This window comes from Phyllostomus discolor, chromosome 2 (genome assembly GCF_004126475.2).
Source record: "Phyllostomus discolor isolate MPI-MPIP mPhyDis1 chromosome 2, mPhyDis1.pri.v3, whole genome shotgun sequence".
Taxonomy (NCBI): domain Eukaryota; kingdom Metazoa; phylum Chordata; class Mammalia; order Chiroptera; family Phyllostomidae; genus Phyllostomus; species Phyllostomus discolor.
In genome coordinates, this window is record NC_040904.2 from 9,146,702 (window position 1) to 9,173,410 (window position 26,709).

The 26,709-nt window shown below is 50.7% G+C and overlaps 1 protein-coding gene across 2 annotated transcripts in view; it reads left to right on the forward strand.

Moving 5' to 3' along the window:
• The first annotated feature begins 747 nt into the window (after positions 1–747).
• Positions 748–26,709, forward strand: part of TRAPPC10 (trafficking protein particle complex 10) — an 85,110-nt gene continuing 59,148 nt past the window's right edge. The window contains exons 1-3 of one of the 2 annotated variants that reach the window (XM_028505001.2): positions 748–975; positions 21,120–21,201; positions 25,610–25,745. In XM_028505001.2, the coding sequence (XP_028360802.1) occupies positions 909–975; positions 21,120–21,201; positions 25,610–25,745 (285 nt within the window). In that variant the 5' untranslated portion in view covers positions 748–908. Of the gene's footprint in view, positions 976–21,119; positions 21,202–25,609; positions 25,746–26,709 lie in introns of those variants that run through there. The other variant, XM_036017486.1, reaches the window with a different exon arrangement.

Genomic DNA, 26,709 nt, shown 5'->3' on the forward strand with positions numbered 1-26,709 from the left:
AAGACCAGTGCAACAAGAAAACACAAGACAGGGAGTTTTGCAAGGGCTAACTGCCATTCAGCTCAGTGGAGGGAATTAATCCCGTGTCTCAACGGATTCCGCCCGAGGCCTCCAGCGCAGGGTAAAAATAACAAGGCCGGCCTATCCGCAGGCCCACACGATGAGAAATTGCCTGTGTCTACATGTCATTGCCAGTGACACCTTCCCTTCACCCCCAGCCAGGGTCATCCCCGAGTCCACACGTCCTTGTCATTGCCCCCTGGGGTCATGTCCCTGTCCACCTGCTATCAGCGACCCCCACTTCCCATAGCTGCCAGGGAGTCTGCGTGGTGGGCTGGGAAGGCTCAGTGGGGCCCCGCCGGCGTCACCAGGTGTGGGGAGGGGCGGGGAGGTGGAGGGGGCCCTCGCGGCCACGTGCACCCACCCTGGGCGCCGTACACTCCAGAAGGTAAGATGTTGTGGGAGCCCCGCGGTGTCCCCTTCGCTCCCGGAGGGCAGGTGCCCGGTCCGCCCAAGGGAGACGCCCGTCCCCGGGACGGCTCCCAGCAGTGCCGCCACTACAGCTCCGCACAGTTGCCAGCAGCCGCCCCCCGCCCACTTTCATCCGCGGCCGCCTTCCTACTCAGTACACCGCCCCGCCTGGCCGCCTTTCTGTCGGAGGACAGCGCTCACTCGGGCGGGAAGCCCTCCCCTTTAAGACGCGCGTCCCGGAAGCGGTACCGCAGCGGAGCCGGTACCGGAAGTGAATGAGGCCGGCAGCTGCAGGCGGCCGGCAAGGGAGCTTCCTCCCGCGGCCGGGCAGGCGTCGCTGTTGCGGCGGGGGGTGCCGCTCAGGCTCGGGCTGGCCGGGTGCGGCCTCGGGGCTGCCCATGGGGCGCGGAGGGCCGGGCCGGTGACGCCGGACGCCCATGGACGCCCCTGAGGAGCCGCTGCCGCCGGTGATCTACACCATGGAGAACAAGCCCATCGTCACCTGTGAGTGCCTGTCGGCGCGGGAGGGGGCGGCGGCCGTTGCAGGCAGCCCGGCTCAAGTTCACCGGCCCCTTGACCCCCGTTCTAAGGCCCTGGCCGCTTCCTGGATGGAGGTGTGGCCAGGGCGGCGGCTGCGGCGGGGTCCCCGCAGACGACCTCCGACCCTGCGGGAGACGTCGTCTCGGGCGTTTCCTTGCACTCTGACAGCGCTCGGGGCAGGGCGTGCTCCGAATGGAGGGCGGGGATGGGGGCCCTGCTGTGCCCCCATCCAGCTCCCGGGCTCGGTTGCTGGCTGAGCGACCCGAGGGGACCGTCCTCCCGGTTGGGGGTCGTGTTGTCCTCCGGGTCACACCGCTCCCCGACCCTGGGGAGGGCCCTCGTGGCTTGCAGACTGGGGAGCGTGGGCGAAGTTTGTGTGCGTGTATGTTGTTAGAAGACGCGAGTTTGTACTTCAGTAAAGTGTTAAATGTGAACGGCGCAGGTAGTCGGTCAGAGCTGGAGCTGTGCACGGGCGGGACCGCTCCCCGGACCCAGCCCGGATGGCGGGCCAGGACTGTGCCACATGCATCCTTTCCTTCTGTCCCTCACCTGGGCCGCCAGGCCCACTCCTGCCTTTTTGCTGCTACAGGGGTGAAACCCATTTCACAGATGCGACCGCAGAGGTTAGGCGAGCCCCGGCTCCTGAATGCACACTCCAGACAACCAGACTGGCGCCTTTACAGCTCTAACTTTAGAATGAAATACTTTAAACAACGCTAATGGGTTGAAATGTTGGCTGGCATTTAGGCGATTTGCAGAGAGGTATTTCAGTTGGCCTTTCATGCTCTGAAAGGAAGCATTGTCGCAGCAAAATCTGGGAGGCCTGGCAGCAGAAGACTATGTATCTTTTTTTTCCTTTTTTTTAATTTAATTTTTTTTCTGATTAATGGACACACTCCTTGTATGCTCCCTCTTGTCAGATCCCTGAGAAATTATGTATTTCAAGTTTGTTGGCTACTTCTTCTTTAGTTGGTAAACTTTCTTACGGAAATGGACGGTTTCATCTAAACGTGGGGACTGGCATGGTTCAGCAACTGCTGTTTTCTTCTCTGCCCCACCCCCGGAATACTTGTAACCGGAAGTCTTACTCAGGACTGCACCTTGAGTCTGAGGGGACAGGTGTGTGGCACCGACCTTCAGGCCCTCCAATTCCCAGGCACTTTCTGAGTCCCCAGGGCACCGCTGCCGGTGCCTGCTCAGTGCGGGCTCCACGGGAGGTTCCCTGAAACTCCTCTCCAGAGGGTGTGCGCGCTGTGGGTGCTGCAGAAGCCCTGTGCGCAGGGGCACCCACGCCCCTGATGACACCTCACGCCCCTGAGCCTGCCTTTGACCAGCAGTGTGTTTCAATACGTGCCCTGTCAGTACGTTGGGAGATGTTCCTGAAGCTCTGCCGTGTTCTCCGTGACCAGTAGCCAGTGTCTGAGAGCTGTGCTGATGTTCGGTGCCGTGCACACGTGCGTGACAGGTGGCCGAGGGACTGTTTCCTCCTGCCAGGAGGTTCCCCCTCAGCTCTGTCTGCACTGACGGTGTCTGTGTTCGGAAGGGAAAGTGGCTTCAGGAAACTCTCGGGAAGTTAGTGAAAAGTGAGAAAGATCCCAATTCTTTAAAAGTTAAAGAAGTCTTTAACTTTTCGAAAGGCTGCCTGCACAGGTCAGCCTTGAAATGACACTTGAGTGTCTCTGGTGCTGAAGCTCTCGTGGCACTTGCCCTGCTTTCACTTGGCACTTCACCTTGCTCCATTCTCCAGCTGCAGGCGCTGGGGGGGTGGGGGCGGAGCCAGTCCAAGCCGTGCGAGGATAGCAGGAAGGTTGCTTTAAAAAATCCCTCCAGAGGCTTCGCATTTTTTGGTATTATGTACACAGTTCTCTTAGCGTGCGACATTTTTTGTTTTCAAAAGTCCTTTTCCATCTCCTTGAATACTTATCTAGCAGTTAGCCCTGATGAGGCTGTGCTCGTTCATTTTAAAATGAAAGCAGTTTATGCTTGTTTTTAATGTTTTTCAAAAGAATTTAGAACATTTTACCTAAGTGGAAATGAATTGTGTGTAGACCTTTCCGAGAAGAATGTGGAATGTACCCGGTTCAGGCAGATTTCGGAACTGTTTACGTGTGGCTGGGAGAAGCACGGAAAGTCCCATGAGATTAGGGGTACATAGAATTCATTAGTGCTTGAAAACCTTGCTGAATTATTTTAATATTCTGATGCTCCCTAAAAGTTTTGATGGCCTTCAGTCCATAGTGAAAAGTTTCAGACCCTGCCGCCTGCCTGTCCCCGCTGTGGTGACTGCCCCCGCAGGGGCTCCGCGTAGACCCGAGAACGGCTGAGCTTGTCGCTGCAGGAGTCGGCATCTGGAAGGTGTCTGCCAGGGGTGCTGGGTGATCAGTGGTGGTCCCGATAACCCGAGGACACTGGGCGATGGATTACCTACTCATAGCAGTGTGAACACCTACAGTATGATTTACTAATCATGAAAAATGCACGGTGAAACTGAAACAAATCCAGCAGATCCATTTGATCCACATTTAAGTTGTAGCTTAGATTTGTTTTTCAACCACTGGGTCAATTTTCTGCTTGAGAATAAAGTCTTAGGTTTCTGATCCAAGGTTATATTAGGAAAGATGCATTTCTTTTCCAGCAATCTCATTCATGGGCAGAGTGATCGTCGTTCCTGATTTGTGAGTTTTCTCTGTTCAGTGCTGGCACCGTGCCTAGAATAGCACGTTCTGTGGGTACGGGATTGTATAGTTTCTGAAAAATAACAGCGCTGTGTCCAAAGGGTCTGTTTCCCCTGCCACATTTTATGTTGCCTAGCTCATTTTTCTGAATCTCCGTTTTTGGGGTTCCAGATCTGATATAAATTTTGAAAGGGAGAAAAAAGGCAACAGAAACCAGCAGGTCTGTAATGCTTTGTACTTGGTTAGAGTTTTATGTTTTTTTTCCTCCTTGTAGGTTAAAGTTTTCAAATTTGCATATTGCAGTTTTGCACCAGTCCTGACAGTGCGGTGCTTGCGATTTAACCACTGTCTCAGTTTCATTACCAGAAAAGTAACTTATAATATCTTTTAAAAAAATCAATGCACATCAATGCATGTCTGGGTCCATATTGGATTTGTAAGTCCATCGCAGACCAGCAGTTGAGAAGTGGGAGAAGCAGCTCTCGGTAGGAAACCTCAGTTGTCCGTGGAGCGGACGTGGAGGGCAGGGGCTGAAGGCACCCCCAAATGTGCTTGCCTTGCTTTGTATGTCATTTCTACCTGTGTCTGGTTCAAACCAGTTAGGTCTCCCGTGTGTGACCTGGAGACTTCCATATTCTCGTTCTCATGTGTGAACTTGGCACCGTGGCAGTACCGATCCGATAGGGGGGTATGGGTTGGAAAGTACCAGTATTGGTGAAGCACTCAGAAGAGGGATCAACGTGCAGAAACTGGTCGCAGCTACGGAGAAAGCCTAAACTTCCCTGTTCGCGATGGCTGTAGTGTCTCTGCGATTTTGCCCTGGCACTTCTCGGCCAAGAAGGATACCTGATAATTTCATTTACTAAGTAGTTAGGTCCGCGTAATTTTATTAAGTATTATGTACTAACAGTCGCTATCTGAAAGGTCCGCCGGGCCGACCTTTCCCAGGAAGGACCCGGCTGATGGTGTGGTCTGCCCGTGAGACGGGGAAGGCCGAGTCGCCATCTTTTACTGGAAATGCAGGTGACTTGCTGAAGAATTTTTTTGGTCTAAAAATGCTTTTGCCAGTTGATAGAGTGTCTCTTCACGTGAACTGCACAGTTTTGTGTGTGTGGCCTCACAAGGGATCGCTCGCAGATGTTCCGGTCCCTCTGCTCTCGCCCGGTGACTTTAGATCCCGATGGCAGACCGGGCTGGAGGGAAAGGCTGCGTGGCTTTACGTACTCTCGGGGTAGGGGAACTCCTTCTCTACCCTTCTAGGTCCCTGTGGCTGGTCTGAAAATCAACAGACGTGAGCCAGAATAACCAGAGAAAATAACTGAATTTAATTATACATGTGGATGGGAACCCCACATCCATATGTCCATGTGTACGGGAACCCCACGTGCAGAAGAGAGCCGTGGACCCCACACAGCAGCAGAGGGTCCGGGACAGCCCTGGGGAATGCGGGCTGTGTGACATTCCGAGCTGGAGCGGAGGTGAGGCCCCTGAGGCTGCAGAGGGGAGAGGGTCACTGCAGGGTGATAAGAAGAGCAGATGTCTGTTAATTAGAAGTTTGGCCTGCTCTATAAATGGGTCGAAAAAAGTGGTTTCTGGTGATAAGTCTTATTATGGGCAAGGCCCCTCATTTAAATTAAGGGAGAGGTAAAAGTTTCCTTTGAATCCACAGGGCCTCTGTTGCCTTCACGTCAAAGTAATCCACAAGCCAAGATGGCACGTGTTGGGGAGGCCAGCTTTGAACCCCTGAAATTACAGACACACCTCTTTCCCGACAGTCTCTCGGTGTGTGAGCCCGGAGGCTCCGTGGCTCCCCTCCTCCTTATCTCACCTTCCCGGCTATCTTTTCTCTCTTCTTTCCTAATCAGGTCTTTCTTCTGTAACTACTCCTAACTTAAATTTTCAGTGTATTCGCAGTATTTTAGGCTTAGAGAATATTTGGTTTTTAAATTAAAAATTGATGAGCTTGGAGTCATTCCCGATCCTCTATTTCTCTCACAGCCGACACTCAGTCTATCAGCAAATACTCTTTTATCTCTGACATTTACTTAGAATTCGCCACTTCGCCCCACCTTCTCTGCTGCTCCTCCAGACGCAGGCCACTTCTCATCTCTCCCGGGACCACTCCCGTGTCCAGCCGGCCAGCCTCCCTGCTTCTGTTTTAGCCCCTTGAAGCTAATTCTCTGTGGGGTCCGGGTGATCCCTCTGGAAGAGAAGCCACAGCACGTTGGTCCTCTGATCAGACCCCTCCAGGGACTAACCACCTTCCCAGCATGACCTTTCATGGGCTGCAAGACCCTCCCTGGTGTGCAGCCCCCTGTCCCCCTGGTACTGGCTTCCTGGCTGCAGCCTGCTCCCGTGTCTGCGGACAGGGCCGGCCTGGCTCCGCCGGGCCTCAGTGGGTCCCTCCCTCCTCTGGTGGCTGCTCAGATGCCGCCCCTTCACTCCACGTACTGTTCAGCCTCGCTTTGACTTTTTCAGTCTTCTTGGCTCAGCACCTCCTGTCATAAATACTTGTTTTCTCTTGGTGTATTGTTTTTCTACCCCTAGGAGGCCTGCAGAGTGGAGTGTGGGGTTCAGAACCTCAGGAACTTTGGTCTGCTCGCTGCTGTGTCTCCCGCACCAGGAGCTGCGCCTGCACAGGGGGCTGCTCCGTCGGTCAGCGGTGCTGTGTGTCGTCTGATGCTTCTGTGGGTTCGAAGCTTTGGATGGCACACAGTTCTTTAAATACACACTTTTATTCAAGATAAGACAGCCTTGTAGAAAATGCTTGGGGAGTGTGAATTCTTATGACTCGGACCTGCTTTTAGGCAAACTGCTATATGCTTAGTTTTGTTCTGTTTGTGATACTGGAGCATTTTCTGATTAGAGTTTTTGCCTGAAGAAATATATGTGAATGCAGTAAAAGAAATAAAGTTAACTAGTGTACTAGTGACTCTATTCTTTGAAATGGGCCTCTGAGTTGTGTTCAGGTGCACTTTCTTTACTACAGGTCAGTAGAAACTTAACTGTGACCACACCAGGACATTCTTGGGTCACTGATTCAGCCCCTGAGGTTGGAGCGCCGTCAACCCTGGCATGGGGATGAAGCCTTGTTGAAAATATATCTGTAACTTTTCTAAACTCAATTCTAAACCTTAACAAATGCATCAGTAAAACAGGGACACATTTTTTTTTTTTTTTGTGATAAAGAATGGGATCTAGGAATGCAATTGCTGGGTCAGAAACTGAGAGCAGTTTAACTTTTGAAAACCGCTTCCACATCACCCCTGGAGAAAGCAGTACTCCAAGTTACGTTTACTGCACCGGGTCGGAGTCGTTGAAAAGTTTTTTTCCAGTCTGATGGATGGGAAAAAAACTATCAGTTTTTAAAAACAGGTTTATCAAGCTTTCATCTTTATACTGTAAAATGTATCCATTCTAAATGTACAGCCCTTTGACTATCAGTTTAGTTTCAGAGTTGAACAGCCCTCCCCGTAAGTCAGCTTTACAACACTTGCGTCACCCCGAGAAGTTAATCCCCGCTCCCACCTCCAGGCCCCGGCAGCCACCAGTCGGCTTTCTGTGCCCATACACTTGTGCTTTCTAGACATCTCGTAGAACTAGAATCACGTAATGCGCACTCGTGGTGTCTGGCTGCTTTCACACAGCACCGTTTTTGAGGTTCATCCATGCTGCAGCATTTAATGTTATTTGTTCCTTTTTTATTGCTGAGTAGCATTTCATTGCACGGATGAGCCACATCTTGTTTATCCATTCACCAGTTGATGGACATTTTAATTGTTTCCAGTTTTTGGCCAATGGATATTTGCATGTGTGTCTTTCTGTGGACTTGGGTTTTCAGTTTTCATGGAAAGATTCTTCGGAGCAGAATCGCTATGTTGTGTGATTAGCCAACTTCTTAAGAAACTGTCAAACTGTTTTCCAAAGTGGGTGTACTGCGTAACACTTCCATCAGCAGTGTGTGAAGGTTCTGATTTATCCAGATCCTTGCTGAATTTGTCTGTCTTTTTTATTGTCATCCTGGTGGGCATGAAGAGGTGTCTGATTTTGGTTTTAATCTGCATTTCCCTAATGATTAGTGATGTTGAACATCTTTGCGTGTTCTTATTAGCCATTTGTATATCTTCTTTAGTGAAATGTTTATTCAGTTTTTTTTGCCTGTTTTTAAATTAGATTATCATTGAGTTGTAAAGAGTTCATTATATTTTCTGGGTACGGTTCCTTTATCCAGATAGATGATTTGCAAATATTTTCTTTTAATCTTTGGTTTTAAAATTTCCTTAATGGTATCTTTAAAACATTTTTAATTTTTATGAAGTCTAATTATAATTTTTTTCTCTTATGGATTGTGCTTTTGATATCATATCTTAGAACTCTTTTCCTAGCTGAAGGTCATCATAATTGTTTCAGCGTGCATGTACTGATGATTAGTGAGATTCTTTTTGTGTTTGCTGGTGATCCGGCCTCTTCAGAGTTACCTGTCCATCTGTGTTTACTTTGACACTTAAGAGAGAGAGCCAGAAACCATGTCTAGAAGATGAATTGGAATAGCACTAGGAAAAAAATGTACATTCCATTTTTCTATTTTATACCATATGTATTAGTTTGTTTGTTTGTTTTTGAGGGCTGCTATAACAAATGACCAGAAACTGGATGGCTTAAAGCAACAGAAATATGTTTTCTCATGGTTCTGGAGACCAGAAGCTGAAAACCAAGGTGTCATCAGGGCCGTGTTCTCTCCCAGGACCCTAGGGGGAATCTTTCCTGGCTCTTCCGGGGCCCAGAAATCCACCCAGAAATCCTTGGCGTTCCTGGGCCCTGAGCCCCGCCACTCTGACTTCTGCCGCATCTTCTCAAGGCCTTCCCCTTTCCCTGTGTTTTCTCTTCTGTCTTTTATTAGGCATTCAGAGCCCATCCAGCTGATCTGCAATGATCTCATTTGAGATCCTGAACTTAATTACATCTACCAAAGCTCTTTTCCCAAGTCCCGTTCACAGGTTCTAGGTGTCAGGAAGCGCACCCGTGGTGATTTGGGGGCCCCTTTCTCCCCAAAGCACAGTGTCTGCACTGGCAGCCAAGTGCATATCAGCCAGCACCCAGTGAGCATCTTGGGTTTTTCTCTCACTTCTTCTGTCTCTGGAGGCTTGCCCTCCCTCTCCTCCCGACCAAGGGAATTCTCCCTTGGCATCCGGAAGTTGGGCTGCAGAAGTTGATGCAAGGTGAGATGATCCCTTAGAAAGAGACAAGCCTTTTCTGCAACCTCTCTGTTTTCTCCCCACGGAAATAAATGCCTTCCTTCGGCTTCCTGCACATTGTTACATGGTGATTCCTTTCTCAATATTGTTTTAGGCCCTTGTTTATTACATTTTTAGAAAAGTGAGGGGAGAAACTGCAGAGAAACTGACAGCAGGATTAGATCTTGGCTTCACCAGATCTACATATGTGGACTGTGGACGTTTTTCCTATTTCTGGCAGATGTGTTTAGTATTTAGAAGTCATGCCATCAATCCCAGAGCTAAAATTTTAGGTGGAACCTCGGAACTAACTGAGTTACCCCTCTGGGTAGTAATTTTTACTAAATCTGTAGCTCACCACTTATGGCACTTTTATTTTGGTCGGAGGCATTAGAAAGTTTCTGAGCACCCAGCCGAGCAACAGGAAGGGCTCTCAGAGGTCATTTTGAAGGTGAAGACCGCGCCGACCAGGGCCCTGAGTGCCGGGCAGCGCAGTGAGCTGCTGCATCAAGGCGGCTGGTCCTCCTCGTCCACAGCTCCACCGAGTGCTTGCGGTGTCAGACAGCCTCGCTCACATGCAAAGGGCGTTTCCCCTAAAATTAGCCCTCAGAGACATGCATTTCCTATGGAGTTAAGGAAAATAAAAGTATCACTTCCTTTAGTTTAGCAGCCTAAGCACTAAGTAGCCACACTAGAAATCTTTAGTGTGATCTAAAGTGAAGTTTGTATTCTGACACCCAGTGCCATCGCTGCTTCTGCTGCAGGGTATGCCGTACTTTGGGGGCCCTGGGTTGTCTGACGTAGAGTATGAGGGAGTCCGGCTAGGTTCACCAGTCCGCGGAACATGTGCGCAGCGTCTGGTACCCGCGGGCACTGTTGGAGTTGCTTGGGTTACATTGAGAACAAAGACCCCAGCCCTCTTAGAGCTTGCATTCTATTCCAGCAAGAGGAAATACACAGTATACATAAACGGTAAGTTATACAATATGTGGTAAGTGCTATGGAACAAAGAAGGAGAAGGGTAAGGGAAATGGGAGAATTGTATCATTTTAAACTTTTTATTATGGAAACTTGCAACTATGTATAAAAATAGACAATAGTATGAAGAAACCTTACAAACCTATCACCCAGCTTCAGCAGTGGGGTGAGTTTGCCAGTCTTGCTTTTCTATATTCCCGGTTCCCTCCAATCCTTTATTATTTTGAAGAAAATATCAGGTATCGTGTCATTTATCCATAAATGTACGTGTGATGGGCTGAATGTCCCCACCCCCCACTTGCACGTCAAAGCCCTAACTCCCCCAGTGTGAGGACGTTTGAGGTGGAGCCGTTTGGAGGTGATCAGAATCAGGTTAGGTCCGGAGGGCGGGGCCCTCATGACAGAGTCAGTGGCCTGAAGCACCTCGTGCGCACCAGGAGAGGGCGGATGAGCACCTAGAGAGAGGCAGGGGCTGCCCCGAGCCGGGGAGAAAGACCTCACCAGCAGCCAGGTGGCTGGGAGAGAAGGTGAGTACGTGCTGCTGCAGCTGCTCCCTCTGTCAGGGCAGCCGAGCTGAGACAGTGCGTGTCTCCAAAAGTGGGAACTTGAGAAAAGGCAACTACAAAACCTTTGTGACACGTAAAACATCTAATTTCGACTATTTCAGTGTTTACATTTACAGTGTGTCTTGAATATTTTTTAACTCTTTTAATTAATTAGTGTCCAAGTAAAGTTTTTAGATAAGTGTTTTCAGTTTCTCTTAAACTCTTGGTTCCCCCTCTGTTTCCCTTTCGTTCCTCGCAGGTTGTTGGAGAGCCCAAGTTGTTAGCTCCGTGGTGGTGTCCGCCGCGCTCCTGGACTTTGCCAGCCGTGTCTGTCCTTGAATCCCACCCTCTGCCCTCTGTGTTTCCTGTGAAGTGGTATTTGGGGTGCGAGGCAGGGTCGGATTCGGGCTGGACCATTTTTGGTGAGACCCTTTTATGGGTGGTGGTGTGTTCTTCCATCAGGTGGCGCGTAGTGGCTGTCGGCCTCTCTTGCGTGATGTGGCAGCCATTTCCGCCCGTGTCATTCATCCCTGAAGGGTTGCAAAACGGTGATAGTCTCGTTTCACCACTTCCTTTTCATTAGCTGAAATATTTCTGTACAGGGGTGTATGTATGTGTACATATACATCCCTGCACACACATACACACACACACCTACCTCTACACACATACCCCTACACACACACACTCCTACACACACCCCTGTACACACCCCTACACATACACCCCTACACACACACCCCATACATACACTCCTACACACACACGCCCCTAAATACACTCCTGTACACACCCCTACACACACCCCACACACACATACACCCTTACACACATACCCCTACACACACCCCTGTACACACCCCCTACACATACACACCCCTATACACATACCCCTACACATACATACACTCCTACACACACCCCTACACACACACACACCCCTGCACACACCCCTATACATACATACATATATACACACATACATACATGTGTTTACATTATTGGTTTCCCAGTGGTAGAGTGTGGAAGGAAAGTCAGACTAAGTACTTGATTCATTTCCTTCACATAACTGTTTTCAAAATAGGCTGGTTCGTTACTTCCTTCAGTGATGATCAATTTACATTTTTTTTAAGTATTATTAAGAACTTAAGGAGTTCAACACCCTTGATTTGTTTCTGCCCACTTCAGCTGTCAGCCTTTTTGATGAGCGGTCATTCCGTCTTTAACCACTGGCTTCTGAGATGTGGGAACCTCTGTCCGTTTCTCCGCTGTCCGGGATGACACGGTGGCCCAGACTCATTCTGGACAGCTCCTGCCCTGGGTGTGGGGTCGGCCGCTGCTTCTCCAGGGGGCCCTGATTCCCTGCGGTGGGGACTGGCTGCCGCTGGGCCATCTCAGGGGACGGAGCTAGAAGCTCAGCATCACAGCACAGCCTAAGCTCGCACGGATCAAAGTCAGGACGTCAGGGTCGTGATGAAGTGCTCTGTCTTCTGTGTTTTCTTCCTGTTTTCGTGGGTACTGGGGATGGCGGAGTTAGGTGAGGTTCTGGGAGGAGCTGCGTCCCAGGTTCTGGGAGGAGCTGCGTCCCAGTCCTCCGAGGCCGTGCGGGAACCGCAGGCTATGCCGAGCTTCTGATTCAGCGGGTCTGGGTGGGCCTGGCGCCCATCTTTCTAGGACATCCCCACGTGATGCCACGTGCCGCAGGTCCGCTGTGATCTCTGCGTAGCAGCTTTCCCTCGTCCTCAGCGAAAGGGCCGGTGAGCACAGATTTCAGGCTTTTCCAGTGGTTCTCTGTGGCCTTTGGGTGTGTGCTGCAGGAACAAACAGGTGACTGCAGGTTTAAAAGTGTGAGGTCCCTTGTCATGGTCCCTCTCTCCGCGGTTATACTGCCAACTGTGTGTGCATTAACTTCCTCTGTTTTGTTTTTCCCTGATATTTTTAGGGAAAGGGTTTTAAAAATGTTTTGTTTGATAACGATGTAAAGTATTTACAGTCTCTCAAAATCAAGTCTGTCAAACAAGGCGTATGTAAAGGGTCTCCGGCACATACCCCCGCCCTTTCTACCCGTCCCATTCCTTACCCGAGTGGCCTCCTTGCATAAACAAGCGCACACGTGCTCGGGTTTCTCTTAGACTAGAGATTGCAGGCTGGGCACGCTTCTCCCATCTTGCTCCTCTCCGCAGCATCACCTGGGGCGCACCGGCCCTGGCATCTGGAGGTCCTTCCCAGGCCTGCCTGCGGCCTGTGGGACTTGGTCAGTTAAGGAGCGGTTCCCCGGTTCATTCTACGAGCCCCCACAGTAGAATTTGAACGGTTTCCTCTTTCCCTGTTTCAGATAGTCCTGCCTGGAATAATAGGCTTATTGTGTCCGTCTTCCAGTTTTGCTTGTTGTATCTGTAGGGGATTGCCAGGGCTGTGGGAAATTCAGTGTAATTTTGCTACATGTCGCCAAATTACCCTCCATAATGGTGTACCTTCTGAAAGCTGCAGTTGGCTCCATTGAGAAAGTGATTTTGAACTAAGTCTTTAGGGAAGTGTTAGGGAAGCTGGAGAAAGTCCCTTTTATCCAAGTCCCCAGGGCGGAGGCCGTCTGGAGCCACATGATCTCTTCTTGAATTTGCAAGTGCTGTGATTCAAACTGCTACAGTCATCTTATTTTTTTTTTAATTTTACTTATTTATTTTTTAGAGAGGGAAGGGAGGGAGAAAGAGAGAGAGAGAAACATCAATGTGCGGTTGCTGGGGGTCATGGCCTGCAACCCAGGCATGTGCCCTGACTGGGAATTGAACCTGTGACACTTTGGTTCCCAGTCAGCGCTCAATCCACTGAGCTACGCCAGCCAGGGCTTAGTCATCTTATTTTTAAAATTTTAAAACACATGAACTGTTGAAGACGGACTCTTCTGTATTCTTATGTTTGCATGCATGTGTCCAGTCTTTCCGTCTCTGTTTCCACTCTCCAGTGTTAAGGCCAGCCCGGGGTCTGAGTGCTAGAGGTGGCTGTTGTGTGTGTCCCCCCCACCCCCGTTACAGGTGTCACTCAGACCTTGTCAGCGCTTGGCACGCAAGCTAATTATCTTTCCTGTCGGAAAAGAAAAGGACTTTGGGACTTTATATTTTGTGACTAGTGTCTGGGTATCGGTTGTAGTCCCTTTTCTGCAGATTTCCGCAGCATAAACCTTGAGGAACACTAGTATACTTTGTGCTTTTTTCCCTCTGATTGCACCTCTGGTGGGGGGGGGGGACTTAGCACTGGGGAAGTGGGCGGAGCAGAGTGGAAGAGCTTGTGTGCGTGCGTGCGCCTGTGTGTGTGTGTGTCACAGGGAGGGTTGGGGGAGGGCTAGGTGGAGTGGACACACCGTGAAAGCCAGTGATGAAATGGCAGCCTGAGCCGTGATTTAGAATCACCCTCGTTTTGGCAAGCCACCATGTAGCAAGTGACAGCCAAGGGCAGGTGACCCCCATCATGCCACAGCAGGGACTGCTTTTCTTTAGACTCGGCTCGCCTCTGTTGCAGGCCTGCGGGAGGGCTCATGGCGCTCTTCTCCAATATGTGCTTTCCGATATAGGGAGGGCAGTTTTTTTAAGGTGTTGTTTTAGCCCTGGCTGGTGTGGCTGATTGGTTGGAGTGTCACCCTGTGACTAAAAGGTGACTAAAAGGTTTGATTCCTGGTTAGGGCACATGCCCGGGCTGCAGGCTTGCTCCCCTGTCTGGGTGGGTATGACCCGGGGCCGGGTACGTACGGGAAGCAATCAATTGATGTTTCTCTCACATCGATGCTCTTCTCCTCAGGTGAGGGTGAAAAAAAAATAAAACAAGAAAGATATTATTTTAATTTTATTAATTGATGTGGGGGGGAGAGAGATGGATATTGATTTGTGTTCCACTTATTTGTGCATTCATTGGTCATTCTTGTATGTGCCCTGACCAGGGATCTTACCTGTGACCTTGGCCTATCGGGATGATACCCAGCCAGGGCCAAAAGGGCAGTGTTTATGTGTAGAATGGGCGTCAGTTGCCTCGTCACTTTACGGGACAGACTGGCCTGGCTTTCTACCTGTAGAATCTGGTTGACACCTGGATCTCGTTTTTTTCTCATGAAGCTTCACCCCTTGTTCCCACTCAGCGTGCGAGCCTTTTGTGCAGTTCCCGGTGCGTGGAAACCCAGCGCACGAGCCTCTTGTGCGCAGGCACTCGGGGAGGGAGCTGGGGAGGGTTCCGGAGTCCGGGAGTGTGCGGTGGGTAATGGCTTTCCCCAGGAGAGAGCTGCCGATGGGAGGCATTAATTAATTTTTATTACTGCATTTACATTATACATAAATTTTAGCAAATTGGCTTTACACATTATTGAACAGGCTAAAAATGACTTCCCAGCTTGTGACCTTGGACATTTTTATCGTCCGTTTGAAAGTCTCTTCTGCCAAAGGCTGTTGAGAAATTCACGTTTGGTGCGTGGGCAGGCACGTGCGTTCCTAGGGTTAAAGGCAGTGGTCTCCTGACACGTTTTCAAGTGGGAGTGAACTGCTGAATCATGAATCCTTGCCCTCTTTTGTTAGCAGCATGTTAGCTGAAGGAATGGCTGTTTCTGTAAAATTTTCCATAAAGCAGATATTGGAAAGATTGTATGTCTTAGACTCTTTTGTTCAGAAGTCGAGTTACAGAATCTCTCCCCTGCGAGGGCCATGAAGTGGGTCATCTCGGCCCCGCGCAGGCAGCCACTGGGCTGCTGTGTGGTCTCCCGAGTCCCCGTGGGAAGTGCTTGGATGTGGGGCGCTTACCCCTCCCCAGGCTACTCCTTCATCTCGCGCCAGGCCTGTTTTTGTGTGGAGCTGCAAGAAAACGGAGAAACAGAGCAGCACAGAGCCGTAGAGAACATTGGGTCAAGGGCCAGGCTGCCTGGCTGAGTGAGTCCCAGCCTTGATGCTCCTGGTGGCGGCTTGAGCTCGGGCCAGTTGGGGAAGTTCTCGGGGCCTGGGTGTCCTTCTCTGGAGTGGCACTCTCTCCCCGGGCTGGGGTCAGGGTGCAGGGTGGCCGAGTGCAAGGGGCTGAGGGTGTGCCGGCCGCCATGCTGTGTGTGTGGGCCAGAAACAGATGGCCCCTCCTGACTTCTGTTCGCTGGCTCTCTCCTGGCGCCAGACCCCCTGTAGCTTAGTCCGCCCTCCTCTGTCACCAGGGCAAACGTATTACACAGTGTAGGGGCCGGTTTGTTTCAGTCTGGCCAATGTGACTCCGCCCTGTATGTGTGGGAAACCTGCAGAAGCGCAGTGGTGGGCAGGAGGCAGGCCTTCAAACTGAGTTTCCCCGTGGGATTTTTTTTTTTTTTTTTTTGCCAATTAAATGCTTTTGGGTTTTTTTTCCCCTTTAAGTCTTTCACATACTTTTTACAGTTGTATTAGTTTCCTGTGGCTGCTGAACAAATTACATAGATTTAGTACCTCTAAGAAAAGTCGTCTTCTTGGGCTGAGATCTAGGTGTCGGCTGGGCTGGTGTTCCATGGAGGTTCTGGAGGAAAGTACCTGTTCCCTGGCCTTTCCCAGCCTCTATTGGCCCCCACTTTCCTCCATGCTCGCTCCCTCCCCCCGTGTTCACAGTGGGCAGTGTGACCGGTTCAGTCTTGGGCCTGGTTTTCCTGCCTCCCTCTTCCCCTTTCTGGGACCCTTGTGAGGACCGGGGCCGATCTGGATAACCCAGAGTAATCTGTTTGTTTAAGGCCCGCTGGTTAGCAGCAACCGTCACCCACCTGCACCTGTCTTGCGTCCTTGTCGGGAATGTAACCTACTTACAGGTTCCGGCACCGGAGGAGAGTTGTGAGTGAATGCCCTTGGCATGCCTGGGGGAGAAACCGTAGGGAGTAATGACTGGACCAGCCTGAAAACCCCGTGTCCTTCCCGAGCGAGAGGTGCCTTTTCAGTTTAACCTTGTGGTCCTGTGGGGTATAACTTACAGCTCTCTGTCGAGCATTCAACCCACATTTGGTCATTTATGCTACTTTTCCATATAGATGGTTTAGTGCCAAATTCAACCTTATGTCATAATTGAGTCCTAGAATATTTTTGAATTATTGCATGAGCATAGGAATATTAACAAAATAAATCTATAGCTTTTGATCATAGATGCAAACATTTTGTCTTAGTTTAAAGAGAATGTGTACCTTTATTTTAGACAGCCTGTGTTCCTGGAAAGCGGAGTGCGAACACCGTAATCTCATCCCCAAAGAGCGCCGCTCGGGGCGGCTCGGTTTGGACGTGGATCCAGGGTGAAGCACCGGCTGTGTGTCCTGTCTGAGGCCCTGTCACCAAGGCAGGACTCCTAGAGTCCTCGCTCATTCCGTGTGCACTTAGTGCTGGTTCTGTTCTGGTGGCAGCGGACTGGTAGGAATTCCAAATTTGAATTTTGAAATGCTTTAATGTGAAATGCTTTGTGACTTCGCAGTTCTGGCGGACCCAAAGTCAAGGTTCTGTGCATAAGATGATTGTCAGTGAGCAGTTCCATTGCCCTTGACACTGACTGAAGGTAAAACTAATGACCTGCGGCCGTGACGACAGCTTGTGCCTGGGCCGACCACGCGGCCGGTTCGCGGCAGCGTCACTGTCGGGTCTGTCTGGGCCTGTTCCTAGGCTTGGGTGAGACTCTCATTTTAGGGGTAGCGTCTTGGGTCTAAAAAGACTGGCCTGCAGGATTCTATTTTTAGTTATAATGGGCTTCTTTGAAGAGGAGAGTTGCTTTAAAAATGGCTGTTTTTCTCATTGTCTCCTTGTTGGTGATCTAATATCTAAATGCTGCATCTGTATCTGTAGTGACTTACGTTGTGTAAATTGGACTCGTGTTAGTTAGTGTCTTTTTAATGCTGATCTAAGATACTAATTATTTACTCTGTAATTTAGACCCCAAGTGCTTCTGTTTTAAAGATTTTAAGAAAATATTAAATAGAGTTTGTTGAAATACATTTATGCTTAAGTCACTGAAATAATCTTTTTGAATTCTTCTCCCCATGTTTGATTAATTCTTATCTGCTCGTGACATGAAAAAATTTTAATTACATGATTGATAAGGAATATTTGCTGGTGAAAATCTCAGCGCGTGCAGAAATAGTGCAGGAAATAGTGCAGGTCCGTATCAGCCATCTGACTAAACGTAACAGAAAATCCAGTTACAACGGGCATAAGTGATAAGAAAATAGCCCATATAGTGAGAGGCCCGGGGCCGTGCCTGCGTTCCTTGGGGAGTGTCTGAACGGGGCTTCCCCAGCTTGCGGGCTCCCCCTCAGCCGGGGACAGGTGCCCAGCTGGTCGGGGCAGCACGGAGACCGAGAGCTTATGTTGGTCACTTCAGAGCAAGGTGACTGTCCCCTGGCATTCCCCTTCACAGTGGAGTGTCCCCTGCACCTGCTCCCCCGTCACCTCCCTGCCGGGGTGCCGCCCGGCACTGAGACGACAAGGGGCAGAGGACAGCCGTGCTGGTGTGTGCCCGCCCCGGAACCGCCCTCGGTGCAGGGGTCACTGAGTGCCCAGATCTCCCCACGTGTCTGTCCCCCGGTGAGTGGGGAGGACTGGCAGCGTGTGTGGAGACACACACACACATTTGTGTTCATGGGACTGTGCTTTGAATTACTTGTTAATTATTTTGATGTCTCCCCCCTCACCAAAAAAAAAAAAAAAAGAAGCTTAGTTGTTAAGGAGTCTGAATTGACTCTTTTAATAGGCCTCTGGGGTCAGAAGAGTGAGCACGGCAAGTTTCTGAACAGCGTTCTCCGAACATGGGCACCTCAATCTTAAGCCTCGTATTTGCTTTTAGTAGCTGTTTTCTAATAACCGAATCCTTGGTTTTTCTCTCTTGCCCATGGGATTAAAGCAAAAACTCAGCCTGGAAGTTGTTGCACTTACAGCTCAGACCTCTAGGCTGTCATGACCTTCTTTCTACTCAGTGGTTGGGCTGTTTCGGGAAGCTGCAGCGTACACACTGTTACTTTAACTACCCATCACACAAGCTGAGATCTCATTCTTTTGGGGTTTTCCGCCTAAGCCCGTCCCTGCCTTGCTGTTTCAAGCTCCGGTTCTCTGTAGCTCGTCTTCCGAGGCCTCTCTGATTTTCATGATAATATAGAGTTAAGAGTATTGTAATTAACAGTAGCTGCATATTCAGAGGAAATCATGGTGGCTTTTCTTCATTTTTGTTCAATGTAGGGCTCTGATGTGTTAGAAGGATTTGACCTTCACATTTAAATTAGGGCACTGTGTCAGTCTGCCAGGGCTGTCATAACAAAACGCTCCCCACGGGGTGGCTTGAACAACAGAAACTCATTTTCTCACAGTTTTCTGGTGGCTGGAAGTCCACGCTCAGGGCGTCAGCAGGGTAGGTGTCTGCAGCCTCTCTCTGTGGCTTGTAGGTGGCCGCTCACTGGCTGCATCCGCACGTGGCCGGTTTGCACCCCTGGGTCTCTGTGTGCCACGTTTTCTCTTCTTGTAAAGACCCAGTCAGATGGGTCTCATTTAACTTAATCTCCCCTTTCAAGACCTCATCTCAGATAGTTTCAGTGTATGAGTTTGGCGGTGGGCGGACACAGTTCATAACAATCACTGGGATCAAATAGTCACACGTGAAGTCCCCAGTTACTGTCAGAGGACATCTTTGCCCTTGACAGATGTGCTCATTAGCCTGTAATATTTAAAAATTAAAATGTGGACACAAATTACATTTTTATTCCACAACAGAATGTAAGAAAAGTTGTTACTGTATTGTGCCCATTTGTACAAGTTTTATTGTATGGTAGAGTTTCCTGTGGGGGGAAGCTTTCAGGGGGGAGGGCGGGACCAGGAGGCACTTCACGTGTGTGCTCTGTGCACTCACGTTAACTAGGCGTTCGCGTGAGACTCCACAGCAGACCGAGTGAGAGAGGAGAAAGCTTCCATGCAGTCGCCCTAACTTCTGCATAAGAAAGAACAGTGGTTTTTGAACCTTAATCTTGGAACCTTTAAAAGAAACAACAGAAATTGGCAAAGACAAGAGATCTAACTGAAGATTTTCTTTCTTTTTTTTTTTAAAGATTTTATTTATTTATTTTTAGAGAGGGAAGGGAGGGAGAAAGAGAGAGAGAGAGAGAGAAACATCAATGTGCGGTTGCTGGGGGTCATGGCCTGCAACCCAGGCATGTGCCCTCACTGGGAATCAAACCTGCAACACTTTGGTTCGCCACCTGCATTCAATCCACTGAGCTATGCCAGCCAGGGCTGATTTTTTTACTTTAATGATTCCTAGGATGACCACCAAATAAAGGAACATGATTAAAACAAAAATTGTCTTTATTTTTACAAAAACTGGAGTAATAGTAACCCTTACGAGTATTTATTGGGTATCAGGCCTTGTTCAAGGTTATTTATTGGGGTTGACTCATGTAGTCCCACCTCAGCCCCGGGGGGGGGGGGGGGGGAAGTGGTGTCTTCCTCCTCCATTTCACAGAGGGTCCCTTGAGGGCTGGGGGGGCGGGGGGTGGGGAGGTGGGGGGTGGGTGAAGGGTCTCCGCAGGCTGTTCAGCTGGTGGGGGTGAAGCTGAGACGGGATCCAGGAGGTCAGGCTGCTGCTGTCACTGCACCCCCCCCCCCCCCCCCCCGCCCTCGTCCTTGGGTGCTCGCGGCGCAGCTGCCCAGAGCGCCGTTCCTCCCTCTCGGCAGTGACTTGGCGTTGTTCGGTGGTTTAGGAAGGGTTGTTTTTGTTTTTGTCTTGGAGGTTCATGACAGCAAAACAAGCAAATGTATTAATGGCCCCCATCAATTCCCCATGATTTCTTTAAGGTCAACAAAAAAGCAATTTGGAAAATGGTTTTGCTCAATGTTGGAGAATCCTCTGAGTGTAAGAATTTGAGTAACCTACAGTAAAGAGGTCCTCTTCTGGCTTACCCATAACAGTGTGTCACACTATATTTTATGAGTGCTCGGTGGGCTTCTCCGTTCAGTACGGCTGCTGTGGAGGGGCTGAGCGAACAGCCGAGTGTGTGTGCAGCATGACGTCAGACACACGGGGTGTGGGGGTGGGGGGCTGACCGCGTCTGCCAGTGTGGCCGGGTGCTCTGAACGCCTCGGCTCTCAGACCTCCCGTCCCTTCCCCGTGAGGCCGGCTGCAGTGTGCCCTCGCCTGCTGGGGACAGCGCGGGGACCGAGAGAGACTGAGCGCCAGAGTTTCCCATGGTGTGTGCGCGGGGAACGTGTCCTGGACGTGTTCGATCCTGGTGTCATTCTGATGCCTGTGGAGTTTATTTTGATGAAGAAGTTCATGTGCGCCTCTCTGGGTCTCCTTCTCTGCCTGGAATGTTCTGGCTGTTGCCTTGAAGCCGAAGAAGGCGGTGGCTGCAGAGCAGGCTCGGGTGGAACTGGGTGGAAGTGGCGGGGCTCCTCTCCCCCGAGCTCCGTGGCTTTGGGCAACTTTTCTGACCCTCCTCCCTCTCGGGGGGAAATCAGACCCACTTCATGGAGGTGTCGTGAGGGTTAAGTCAGACCATTAATGTCAGGTGCTGGGTTTCCTAGAGATCGATTATTTAAAGATATGAGACAGTCTCGTTTTGTGATGTCATTTTACTAAATGTGAAATAGTCTAAAATTGTCAGTTTAATAAATTTTAGAGCCCATTCTGCCTACATTTACCTAAAAATGTCCTAACTGGATTTCTCTTCATTCCTGTTGTAGGTGCCGGAGATCAGAATTTATTCACCTCCATTTACCCGACGCTGTCCCAGCAGCTGCCGAGAGAGCCGATGGAATGGAGAAGGTACGGCGTGTGTGTTTTCGGGCCGCATCTCCCTCTTCACTTTCTAGACATCCCTGTGAGCGCAGGAGGGAGTCAGCCTTGAAGCCTGAGTCCTGAAGTGAGCCGTGGAGGAACCGGGCGGCATCACAGCCCTGGGCCTTCTTCCTCGAGGAGTGTGCTGATTTTCCTAGCGAGACATCGGGTGGCAGAAAGCAGACGATTCTTCTGAGTTACAGGCCCACTTTTACAGGAATGATTTCTGACCCTTTAAGGGCCATCAAAACGTCTCAAAGGCACAGGCCTTTGGGAAAGGAGGCACGCACTCACTCAGGCTGCACATTAAGCAGAAGATGGGCTTTATCTGCGCTCTCCTGAGCAGCCCTGCCCCCTCCCCCCTACCCCTCCCCAGGCTCTTCCTTACGGGGAGAAAGTGTGCAGAGGGGCCGCCCGGCTGCCCCGCCCCGCCCCGCCCTGCTCCCTCCGCTGTGTGTGGTTGCTCATGAGTGACGTGTTCAAAGGGGATGGTTGACTCTGAATTATCTTGTTGGAAAACTGATTTCTGGTAAGGTATTATTTTTAGAAAGTGGCTATTTACTTGTTAATACGAGTAATCTGATTGTAACAGGGTGGATACATAATTTTCTGTTGTTGTTCGTGTTCACACTGTTCTGATTCTTGCTACATTGTCCCTTTGTACCCAGGCTGAGAGGAATTCGAGAGGCTTCTGGGGATGACTCACCCAGGGCCTCCGCTGAGTCGGGTCTAATTTCTGTGCCCGACTGTTGTGCTGCAGGAATGTGTTTAATGACTAACAAACACTCAGTATAAACAGTGTGCGAAAGGTGGGAGAATTTCGAAAAAACGGCTCGACCTCTGAGGAGGCCCAGTGCTGTGAATGAGAGAAAACAGCTCATTCAGCAAGGGGAGGAATTTACTGTCTGAAGAAATAGAGTAATCAGAAGAGGATTTCACATAAGAATATACTGTGTAAACATTTATAATAGAAAGATAAAAGGAAAAAGTGTATCCGAGCAGCAATAAAGGGAGTTACGGGGGGGGGGGGAGCGAAGCGGAGGGACTACATAGATTTGATGTGTGTACTCGCCTTCGCCTCCCCGAAACTTCAGTAACGGAGCAAAAGGACTGGAAAAGCGTAAGTGCACAAGGACAGAGGAGGGGGTGGGGATGATGGCAGCAGCGGGGCCTGGACACCTTCTTGGTGGAAGGAAGAGAGATGGAGGAGTTGGGAGAGACAGCTGAGCCCCGTGTGTCTGCTGCAGTGGCTCCCTGAAGAGCAGGATGTCCCCGACAGGTGACAGGGCCCACCCAGGACCTCAGTAGGTGAGGGCAAGACCAGGCTGGAAAGGGAGGTGGCAGAGGGAGATGCAGGGCCCCCGTCGTGTGTCCGCTGAAGCAGTGGCAGTGGTCCGCCCCTGCCAGACCCTGGGGGGCGGGGCTGTCTCTCCGTGGACCGAGAAGCGCTGGACCCTGGGCACGAGGCACTGTGTGTGGCAGGCGGGAGAAGGGCCATCTGGAACCTGCAGGCCTGAGTCTGAGCAGGGCGCAGCTGAGACCCCAGGGGCAGGACCCGCCACACGCCCTGTCTCAGAAAACATTGGGAGGAGGCGCTGCACCCAGTCTGGGACCTGGATGTGCTCCTGATTGGGGCAGCGGGGCTGTGGGCTCCAGGGATGTCACCAGGGAAAGGAACTGGTAGGCAACCTGATGTCTGACTGTGTGGGTGTGCTCAGAGAGTCGTCAGTTCCGTCGGAGAGCTTTGGAAGGTTTCAGAATGGTGACACTGGGAGCTAAGAAAGTGAAAGTGCCAAGAAGAAGAAAAGTTAGGTTCTAAAGCTACTGTAAGAACAGGTGTCACTTGGCCTATTAGTGGATAGTGCTTCTGCTTTTAATAATGTGGGCAGCACTGTGACAGAGCTGCTGGGAATGGGGAGGGAGGGGGAGGGGAGCAGACGGACAGCTGGGTCTGCAGCTCCCGTCACCCGGGGTGGCAGATCGGCTCTGAAAGTAGAGTGCCTGGGGCGAGGCGGCGGGTGGACTTGTGGCCCCCAGAAGGTGAGGTGGTGGGACCAGTGGAGGCGGACCCTACTTGGAATAGGAGTTTTTGCAGATACAGTCAAGTTAAGGATCTCACAGTGAGCTCATCCTGGACTTGGTTGGGCCTTCAGGCCAATGACAGATGTCGTTAGAAGACACAGAACAGGGAAAGACACGTGGAGATGGAGGCAGAGGTTGGAGTGATGCATCTGCAGGCCAAGGCTGGACGGAAGGCAGGAGGGAGGCAAGGAGCGGGTTTTCCCTCAGAGCTCCCAGAGGGCACCAGCCCCCCCAGCACCTTGATTTCGAATTCCTTGCCTCCTCAGCTGTGAGAAGATCAATGTTGTTTTAAACCTCCAGGTTTGCGGTGCGGTTTTAATGGGAGCTCCAGGAGACTAACACGTAGGTGAGGCAGAGAGGACGGGGTAGGCACCTGTGCTTGTGTGTGTGTGAGGAAAGCTAACTTATAATATCTGACATGTTAGAGTGTCTGACATGTTTTATTGCTTTGATAAAAATTCAACATTAACTGAGTAGATCTTGGAGAGAGAAAAGCTTGGAGCACAAACTTTGCTAGATTCACTGCACAGCTGCACAGTGGAAGGGCAAGTGAGTGAGTCGAGAGATCAAGCTTAGAAATGCCGGGTCTGATTGCCGGCGCTGAGATGGAAAGTGTGGAAGGAAAGCCGGGACGAGGAGGGTCGGTCCAGGGGTTTCAGTGCCCTTCCAGTAGGTGTTTCAGGGGAGAGAACAGAGGATGGAGGACAGGCAGTCTTTGAAGCACTGACTCCAGGGTTTCCCCAGAAGCCATCAGGGATCTCAGGAGCCCGCAGAAAGCCAAGCAGCAAGAAAGCAAACGAAAGCCGTGCCAAGGGAACAGAGAAAAGGGAAACCGAATTTGCATCTCTCTCAACATGCAAAATGCAGCATAAGATAGGACATTAGGACCGTCTTCCCAGAGACCGAGGGAAAACACCTCTGAGCCCAGCGCTGGTGCCCGAGGGAGAGCCGCACCGGTGCTTCCTCCGTGGGCCCCGGGGAGGGGGCGCTGAGAGGCATCTCAGCGAGGCGAAGCACGAACTCAGGATTCACAACATGAAAGAAGCAGCTGCCAACAAACACGTCAAAATATTTTGCTGAAGTTAAGGTATCGACCCTTTTAAAAATGAAAAAATCTAAAATTCCAGACGTGTGGAAGAAAGCAGAGAGAAGGTATACTGTCTTTCTTGTCTCATTCAAGGAGGATACGTTTTTTTCCTTCAGGATTTTATTTTTAGAGACAGAGGAAGGGAGGGAGAAACAGAAGGAGAGAGACATCGATGTGTGGTTGCCTATCGTGTGCCCCCCAGTAGGGACCTGGTCTGTGACCCAGGCACGTGCCCTGACCTGACTGGGAATCGAACCGATGACCCTTTGGTTCACAGGCTGGCGCTCAACCCGCTGAGCCACACTAGCCAGGGCTACATGTTTATATTAATTTTTGAAAGAAAAATGTACATTTATGTATATTAAAATAAAAATGTAAACAACAGCACAGTAGGGATAGATGGTTAAGAGGGGAAAAGAAAATTTGATTAATCTCACACAGCACAGAAAGAAAATAGCTTGCAAATAGGATATAGACGAGTTCATGGGTGAGCCTGGTCACTTTCAGCATGGCTGGTGTTGGCTTGTTAAACGCGGATGCTGCTGAGATTGGAGACACAGCCTCTCTCTAGAGGTGGAAATAAGTCTCAGAAAAAGACACAGGTGACATAATTTATTTTCAGAAGTGTAGCTAGATAGCACCCATGTCCTCTGATAGCCTCAGGTTAGATGTTTGTAGCTGGTGGGGTGTCTGGTGGGGTGTCCGTGTTCTTGCCTCTCGGAGTGGGAAAGGGCGGAGGGCGGCCACCACGTCTTTCCTTGTGTCCTGCAGACAGAACCTGTTCTCTTTCACCAGATGATTCTCTCTTCTGGGCGACACAGGAGACAGAACTCCTGGTGCAGTGTAAAGCTTTTGTAGTTTCAAATTGCACATTTGACATCTGGGAGACTTTTCTTCTTTTCCAGTGACATAAAGATGAAGTTAAACTCCAAGTAAGGTCCGTTTTCCCCAGAGCCTGCGTTGTTGCGAACAGCCCGGTTAGACAGCATGCTCCTCTGCAGGCGAGCGTCACTGAGTAGCTGACAGGTGTTACGGATCGGCAGCTTTGATGTGCAGCTGTGACCCGTGTTTAAAATAACTTACAGGATTTTTGGGAAGACGCATACAGGATTAGTAGTCTATATGTACTTCTGAACTCGTGGAAGTGATTATATTCTTGTTGCATTTTTTCTTTCTGCTGCACGTCCGTCGGTTGCCTTTCTCATTGGCTGTCAAAATTGTTTGCAGGTCCTACGGCCGGGCTCCCAAGATGATCCACCTGGAGTCCAACTTCGTGCAGTTCAAGGAGGAGCTGCTGCCCAAAGAAGGGAACAAGGCCCTGCTCACCTTCCCCTTCCTGCACATCTACTGGACGGAGTGCTGCGTAAGTGTCCGCCGTGGGGACCTGTCTGGGAGTCTGGTTCAGCCCTCGCGGGTCTGGGTGTTTCTGTGACAGCCATGATTTTCATGTGTTCTCGCTGGCGTGCCCTTCACCCTGGCGTCCTCTTGTCCCATCCTCGGCCTCGAGCGTGGCTTCGTTGCATCTGTCCACTCCGGTCCGGTGCATTGCCCTTGGGGTCATCGGCCAGTGCAGTCTTACTTCCCGTGCTCGGGCCCTGTGAGCCATCCTGTGCCCCAGTGACCACTGGGTGTTTCTACTGTTTGCTCTCGGCCTCGTTTCCTCAGTCTCCCGTGTTCGCCCTCATGGCTGTGTCCTCCCTCACGGCCGTGTCCTCCCTCATGGCTGTGTCCTCCTTCACCGCCCTGTCTTCCTGTGGACCTTGCCGGTTCGTAGACTTTCTGAGGCCAGGGCGCCATGTCCTCCCTCCTGACCTGTGCCTGTCTCGGAGCCCCCCCCAACTGCCCGTCGGGAGAGTGAGCGCCGCTGCCGGCGGCCTTTCCTTGTACTTGGCCGTTGTGTGTTCCTGAATCCGGGAAGAAACTTTATGTGGGTCATTTCTTCCTGTCTTTTTTTGACTCTGCTAAAACAAACATTTAGCAATATACAAAATACATAAATCATCGCAGGGCATTTTAACCTGAATCTGAGGAGGCAGAGGCAGTTTTTGTAATTTTGATGAGAAGGAACTCAAAGCTCATGCGGTTTCCTTGGACTTGACCCCACGCATCTTTTGCTTTTGCTCAGTGACACGTGTGAGACGTTGTCCACCAGGGGGATTCATCATAGACCCAGCCCCCGGGGCTCTTACCGGGGCTGGTCACCTGGCAGCTCTGCCCAGCACGTGCCCCAAACTCCAGACCCCCAGAGGGAGAGCAGGTGTCAGCACGGCCACCAGGTCTGCGCAGACGGTGTGGGCCAGTGCGGCACTCCCTTCACACGTGCTGAG